General features: G+C 35.3%; 1 protein-coding gene across 7 annotated transcripts; it reads right to left on the bottom strand.

The window, feature by feature from the left end:
- Nucleotides 1–1,124: 1,124 nt before the first annotated feature.
- On the bottom strand, nt 1,125–7,370 carry LOC104121288 (phototropic-responsive NPH3 family protein NPY4-like). 7 transcript variants are annotated; one of them, XM_009633245.4, is made up of 5 exons: nt 7,194–7,370; nt 5,091–5,498; nt 3,979–4,048; nt 2,683–3,858; nt 1,125–2,257 (listed from the first exon to the last, which is right to left on the bottom strand). In XM_009633245.4, the coding sequence occupies exons 2-5, from the start codon at nt 5,150–5,152 to the stop codon at nt 1,682–1,684; spliced, it is 1,884 nt and encodes a 627-aa protein (XP_009631540.1). In that variant the 5' UTR covers nt 5,153–5,498; nt 7,194–7,370; the 3' UTR covers nt 1,125–1,681. The 7 variants fall into 7 exon arrangements, with proteins under 7 accessions (XP_009631540.1, XP_033508738.1, XP_009631537.1 ...); XM_033652847.2 differs by lacking the exon at nt 7,194–7,370 and adding an exon at nt 6,309–6,548; XM_009633242.1 differs by lacking the exon at nt 7,194–7,370 and adding an exon at nt 6,169–6,302.
- Between the last annotated feature and the right edge of the window lie 248 nt (nt 7,371–7,618).

The raw sequence follows: 7,618 nt of genomic DNA, 5'->3' as shown, positions 1-7,618 counted from the left end.
CAGTTAGATTGTTCATCAAAATCTACCCGATTGCATAGTTTGTTTGTGTTGTTCAGCAAAGTGTTCTTCGATATTGCAATTTCACTTTCGATTAAATCACCTCAAATCTACTCCAAATGATCTCAAATTTGAAATAAAACCTTCAAATACCACCACAAATAAACCTAAATTACCAATTTAGTCAAATAATTACTAAATCAAGAAGACTCACTTTGTTTTCTTCAATACTTTCTAAGGACCAATAATCGGGACAATATTTAAAAATCAGTCCCTTACGAGGACATCCGGTGCAATTTTGTGGACCAGCAGTTCATGTCTAGTTAACCAAGATTTATTAGGTATCAACACCACTAAGAGGTGTGGCGAGATGGATGAAATCTCTCTATCCTTAATCAGAGGTCTGAGCTCTGGGAATGAAGAAATTTGTAGAAGGGAGCAATTTTCTCATTAATGGACATTACCAACACGAATCTGGATTAGTCGAATCAGTGGAGTTAAGTAGGAAATGATTATATTAAAATTTAATAAAAAGAAGAAGAAGATCAGCTCTATCAGCTGAAAGCAGCTACGCTGCTGATTGAAATTTTGGAGAAATATGGAAGTATGAAAAATAGGCAGTCAGATTGAGAAACATAATCAGAACATATTTGGTAGATTATCTATAAAATATGCATGCTTTAAAAACAAAATGAAATTATCACTTTAACCACCTCCTTTTAATGAGTTACTTTTCTTCAGTTCCACCAATTTTCGCTCCCAATTAGCACGTTCATAATCTCTGTGATTTATTTGATGGAAAATTGACCTTTACATTTTTTACTATATTCAGATTATCTTATATACAAACTTACAAGTGGTACCCTAACTAATTATTGGTAATAGACTAATATTATTATAATGTTTACATAAAGATTGATTTATTATTCTCAAGAACATAGATTTCTATCATACCAAACACATCAGCCACGCGATGTGGATTCAATAATTAAACTTTCAATATTTGCATGCCAGGAACGTGTTTAATCATAACGACCCTTTGACAAGTAATAAAGATTAGACCAAGATCTTTTTAATTATCTGCCACAAATATTCAACCACTTAGAAATTAGACCAGAACAAAGAACTAAAACACAAGTCCAAATCCAATTCTAATCCTTCAAAAGATAGCCTATAATCGTAGTGAAAACCTATACATCTTGGGATTATAGAGTTCATTGGAAAAACTAGAAATTAGAGGATACAGTGGCAGTCCTAAGCTGATCTACCTTGCAAATACATTCGAATTAAATAAGTATAGTTCTACAATCCTAGTGTCAACAGGCAGTGAAACATTTAACATGCTAAGGAAAACTTCGTTTGCTCAGCAGCTAATCCTTTTTTCTTTGATAATCGAGAAATCTCCAACGACCAGCAGACACACGGCTCGAAACTTGGTGAATAATGAACCACCCCTCTACTCTTCTCCACTTAAATACCAGGCTTTAGTTCGCGCCAGGATTCGAACCCGTGACGTGCGTCTAACGCCCTGATCACACATTGTGCGCCCCGCTACTCTCTTCCACTTAAATACCAGGCTTTAGTTCGCGACAAGAATCGAATCCGTGACGTGCGTCTAACCCACTGATCACACACTGTGCTCTTATTACCAAACCAAAGCCCTGGGGCTGCTCTGCAGCTAATACTAAGACATAGATTGCCTCCTACTTCTACATGGGGTAGACTTTGTTTCCCCTGCATTTGAAGATGATGGGCTTTCTGATGTATCCGAGCTGCTATTCTCACTTAGTCTATCTTTATTTGACCACAGTTTTGAGAACATTTTTTTCGATATGATTGAACCCTTCACTTTGCTAGTATCAACTTTTTCCGCATTTGTTTTCATGTCGTTCAAGTCACTACCATTGTTACCTTCCCTGTCTCTCAATCTTAGAGTAGCAAGCCCACCTTTCAGAGCTTTAAGTTCCTTTGCTGTGGGCACAGCATCCCAATCTTCCTCGGTGTTGGATGTAACAGACGTGGAGCTCCCGTAAGATCCCACCGGGAGCAAAGCCTTAACTGATCTAGTTAGGTCGGGAGTGCTGCCACCGCCGGATGATGTTGTGGCTCTTACTTGCTCAAAGAATAGAACTTGTACAACTATACGCAAAGGAAGGCGCTCGTTCTGCACAGCATGCATGCAGGCCTCAGCTGATAGCTTCCTGCAGTCCATCAGCCTGCAAATTCTTTTTCTCTCGCTTTTGGTAATCCCGGGATGTTCCTACCAAAAGAAAATAATGATGATTCATAATCCTTGATGAAAAATCCTTCACATAAAATTGGTGTGTTTCACCAATTTACTCAATTTGATACTGATACTTGAGCGTACATAATTACTCCTTCTGTTTCAATTTATATGAGATAGTTTAACTCGGCACGAAGTTTAAGAAGAAAAAAAAAAACTTTCGAAATATATGATCCTAAAGGCTTAAGGGGTAAAAGCTTTGTGAGGCCATGACATTTGTGTGGCTATAAAAGCTTCTCATTAAGGGTAAATGGGCAAAATAAAAAGTTTAAAGTTAAATTACTTCCAAATAATAAATATGTCATTCTTTTTGGAATAGACAAATTAGGAAAGTATGTCATACAAATTTAGACGAACGGAGTACTAGCTGTAATTCAAACAAGAGAAATGCAAAAGGATACCTTAAGATACATGTCGATAGCACGGTAAATTCCATCATGGGATGATCTGGAGAAACCAGATACCAACTCTGCAAGATTGACAAATTTCGATAGAGGTAGGTTTGGATCTCTAGCAACTTCAGCAAGGTATCCATCAATTATCCTAGCCACCTTAACCTTGGAACGTTCTGATGCAAATGCAGGCCGTATATCCTGGAATCTATTATCTGCTGGACAATCAATCTGACCATTCTTTTGATGGAGCATGAACTGCTCTATGAGGTCGTGTACTAGGTCAATATCGAACATAATAGTTTCACTATCTGGAGCTCGAATTAGAAGGTCACCTACTGTCGCCTCTTCCAGCTGCAGCCCGACCCTCTTCTTCAGTTCACTTCTCACTGTTTGTCCACATTCCAATGCAATAGATGCTTGCAGCAATCGGATCAAGAAACCACACGAAACACCATTTTTCTCTTTGGGCAACAACCAAGTAATCGTATCAACCAGATACCGATACTTTTCAGGATCACTTCCATGTATCTTACCCTTGCTGAATCCAAGTAGCCTTCGGTTGACATATGCTTTCAATGCTTCACCTATTGCTTCTGCAGACATCCTTCCTTTTGTTTTTATGGTTGTTATGACCCGTTTATACAAGTCAATATGAAGCTCGCAAAGGTCCTCAACCCACCAGTCTTCTGGAACAAGCTGTTGCTTGTTCACTACGTCGCAGTGCAGATCAATTTCATTTTCAGATAGAAGCTTTTTATGGTTATAAGTATAAGACCAGTCCACCTTTGAGGTGTCTGTGGAAGCTTTAGATGCCACGGAATCCAGGCAATGACTAACGATCTTTAGTTCCTCGCACCAGGGAAAAAAACCTTTTGTGGTCTGAAGAACAATGATAGAGTCTTTCCAGCTTCTGAAGATGCTAGATGTAAGAAAAACTTCAATCTTGTAGATAAGATTTCCTTTCTCAACTGTCTCGTACATTTCCAAGTACTCTGCTGCACAACGAGCTGCAACGACGTTATATGCATTCAAAGTTACTGTCATACCATAACAGAACTTTGCGCATACATCAAAAGCAGCAGGTCCACCAGGTATATCATGGATGTTGATTTCATCGCCGTTTTCCTCATTTGTACAGGCAACCAGCTTCTGCAAGCGATAACTCTTCGACAGAAGGGGGAACTGGAGAAAATTGCATTGCAATTAGTATTATCAGAATATATTTTGGCACGAGAAGATAGTATATTTGCTATTTCTCATGCAGAAAACAGCCTACAAATACGGATTAGAAAGGCTACATACCTTGTGGAGGTAAAACTTCACATCTCCAACATGGATAACCATGTCAGTTGCCAATTCAGTTGCTACATACCTGAATATATACATAGTTCATACATCATATGGCTAGTGAAAAACATAGTAAACAATCTTCAATTAAAACTATCCACATCACTTCTTCATATGAGAAAAGCAAATGAAGAATAACAAGTGAATCGAAACAACAAATGCTATGTATTATTTTGGTGTCTATAATTGATACTCCAAAGGGGCCATCACAACTTTCTTGATGAAATCATTTCCTGATGTTTGATTGTCTAAAATTGTTAAAAGCATATATTTTCAAAAAAAATAATACTCTCTCCGTTTCAATTTATGTGAACCTATTTCCTTTTTAGTCCGTGCCAAAAAGAATGGTCTCTTTCCTTATTTGGAAATAATTTACCTTTATGTAATGATTTATAACTACACAAAATATATGTGTCACATTCTACACCACAAATTCAAACGTTTCTCTCTTTTCTTAAACTCCGTGCCCAGTCAAATGGGTTCACATAAATTGAAACGGAGGGAGTACTTAATATCTAATCGGCATGTAAGTCATTTATTGCCACTCTGCATCACATTGCTCCTACCGATATGCAAACATTAATTTTAATTTTTGCTACTACTATCAGAATTTCAAATTTTCACACAACCAAATAGTTGAAGATTGATTTACCATATAAACAATGATAACCGCGAAAGAGTTTTTCATCTAACAAGCAAAGTTGTACAGTACGATGTGCTTGAGAGGAAGAACTGGCCTAAATGAAGACAATACAACTCAAATAGCCATAGCAATATATATAGTAATAGAAAAGTACATCATCTGGAAATGATTTCACATGATCAGTGATTTTTAACCTTTCATAGTAGGTTATTATTTTACCAAGTAACTTATTAGTAATGTTTATCGTAAAAATTTACTTGTAATTACCTAATAAGTGACCTGATTGTGTAAATGATTTTTTTACCCTTTTAGTTCGTCGAACTTAAAGTCAGGTAGAAATAAGACATATATACACAAATCAAAAAAGAAGAGTTATGCTGGGAAAGAACTAAACAACATTCACCAAATTAAGTCCATTATTCACCTGATATTATCTCCTTCAGTCTGAAACTGATCAGGTTTCGATCCAAGTTTCATAAACTTCATCTTCGCCGACGAATTCTCTTCACCTCCGGTTTTTTTAATAATTCAGCAAACAAAAGGAAGGAAATGACTTCTTCAGAACTCACCGTCTTTTAAATTCTGAATCCGCTGATAGTATTTAAGACATGACCAACAGACTCTGCGTCTGGCAAAAAATGCTAATTATAGTTCTGAAAATCAGAGGCAATCCCACTTGCTGTCCGCTGACACCACCGCCCTTCCACTAATTCTTTATCTTCAAAATACCTCCACTCTAAATGTTTATATATTTAAGAAAACTTCCAAATTGCCTTTTTTGAGAAAACAATTAACAAACCCCGGAATCAACATTCCTCTGAAGTAGAAGAACCTGTCACAGCAAAGACACATCAGAATGGTATGAAGTGAAGAGCACCACTAAAATTTTCAACAAAAAGCATCAACTGATTCTGGAAAATTGTACAAATATGAACAAACACACACTACCACCAAAACAAAAGTGGTTCATATTGGCAATGGAAAAAGCAAATTTCCAAAACATAGCATCTCAACAAACATAACACGACACTAGACGTGGATGGAGTTTATATACTATGGGTTCAACTGCCATCTTTTCGACATGAAATATAAATACTCGTATATATTAAAAAATTTACTAAAACTTCAACAAATATTAAATCTTGAGCCCATAATTACAATAGTACAGTGTCAAGAATCTTAAAAGTTGAATCTAGAATCTATCAAGTTTAAATAATGAATCTGCCTATAACAATACCACAAATAATGAAAACAAGCCAAAAAGAAAACCAACAAACCATCACAAGGGCTCAAACCCCATTTGCAGAAACTGATCTAGAATCAGAAAATGTATATATTTTGTATATAAGTATAAAATATATACATATAATATACATAATATATACATACCAAAGAAAAACTTATTGAACAGGCATTGTCAAAACATAAGAGAAGAAAAATGGAATTTTTTTTACTATTCATTATCTACAGGACTCACCAAAGAAGCTGTTAAATTAACTTACATGCAGCGCAGCGCAATGCAATCATCAAAATTCAGCTACGTATGAAAAGGAAAAGAGCATTTGAAAAACAGTGCAAATACAGTGTAAAAGCATTAAGTGACGTGAAGTAGTACAACTTTGAGAGAAAATCCAAGAACCACCTTCAATTGCCCACCACTAGTATTTTTTAGTAGTAACTATTTAGCTATCAAGAACCAACAAAAACACAAAACAACGACCCATCAAAAAGATGAGTTGTTTTCCTTATTTTTTGCCTGCCACAACACCAACACAATGTTCTCACAAAAATCCAAAGCTCGGAATGTTTCCAAAATCTTATCTTTCACTTCACTTTAGAATCAGCACCACTGCCCCCACCACCACTTCTTACTTACTAATTTTCTCTCCACCCAAAAACAGAATTCAAGAAAATTACTCACTTCCTTCCATTTTATATGACGGTTTAATATAACACAAAATTTTAAAAAATAAACAATTTTCTTCTTCTTTTTTTTGAATTTTGTTATATAAATATGTATGTAACTATACAACAATTACAACAAACCACCATATTCCCATACTTGAGATCTAAAAAGATTAGTGTGTGTAGAATTTACTTATATGACATAGTTTGACTCGACTCATAATTTAAGAGATAATAAAAGAAGTTTAAAATTTATGGTATTAAATATATCATTATATGTTACGTAACTATAATTGAAAACTAAACTATTTTTAAATATAAAAGCAAATATGTCATTTTTGCTAGAAGAAACTAAAGGATTGTCGGGCGCACAAGCATTCTCAATTCACGCCATATCGACAGTCTACCCTAATGAAAATATTAGTAACTGATTTCACGGTTCAAACCCGTGACTTAAAAGTTATACGGCGATAATTTTACCATAATGCAAATATTAGTAACTGATTTCACAAAAGTGACTTAAAACTCATACAGAGACGATATAATTTTATTCTCGGCTCCAAAACTTTCTGTGTTAGAAGGAACTAATAAAAATTAATATCACATATATTAAAATGCTTACCTTTTTTAAAACCAATTAAAAGGAAAGTGTGTGATTGAGGGGAAGGAGCAGATAAAGAATAGCTGTATTTGCTTCTTTTCAACTGTGTTTCAGTGATAACTAGAAAGTGGGGTTAGCTTCTTTTTGCAAGATGAGCTAATAAAGATCGCTTAATATCTCTCTTTTTGGGAAAATTGTTCTACAGTATCAGGCACGCCAATCTGACAGACTCGAATTTGTTGGCCCCTTTTTCCCCCCAAATAAACAAGATTAGCTAAAGTACCCATTGTTTAAACGAGAGATAACGACCACTCGCGTACTTTGATAATAGTGGTTTCCATCTCATTTCTCTAGGTATCTCTCTTTTACCAATTTATTCTAGAGTTTAATTTTATGCATTGACCAAAAGAAATAATATAATTTAAAGTAATTATCGGTAATTTTTT

The sequence above is a fragment of the Nicotiana tomentosiformis genome, chromosome 9 (assembly GCF_000390325.3).
Source record: "Nicotiana tomentosiformis chromosome 9, ASM39032v3, whole genome shotgun sequence".
NCBI classification, from domain to species: Eukaryota; Viridiplantae; Streptophyta; class Magnoliopsida; order Solanales; family Solanaceae; genus Nicotiana; species Nicotiana tomentosiformis.
This window is presented reverse-complemented; position numbering and strand designations above follow the sequence as displayed.

What these genes read in the sequence shown, in the direction of transcription:
- LOC104121288 (XM_009633245.4), bottom strand. Translation starts at nt 5,152, where the DNA reads ATGAAGTTTATGAAACTTGGATCGAAACCTGATCAGTTTCAGACTGAA. An exon ending in TGAAGTTTTACCTCCACAAG is followed by an intron (nt 3,859 to 3,978) that starts GTATGTAGCCTT and finishes AATTTTCTCCAG; the next exon opens with TTCCCCCTTCTGTCGAAGAG. An exon ending in CTATCGACATGTATCTTAAG is followed by an intron (nt 2,258 to 2,682) that starts GTATCCTTTTGC and finishes TTCTTTTGGTAG; the next exon opens with GAACATCCCGGGATTACCAA.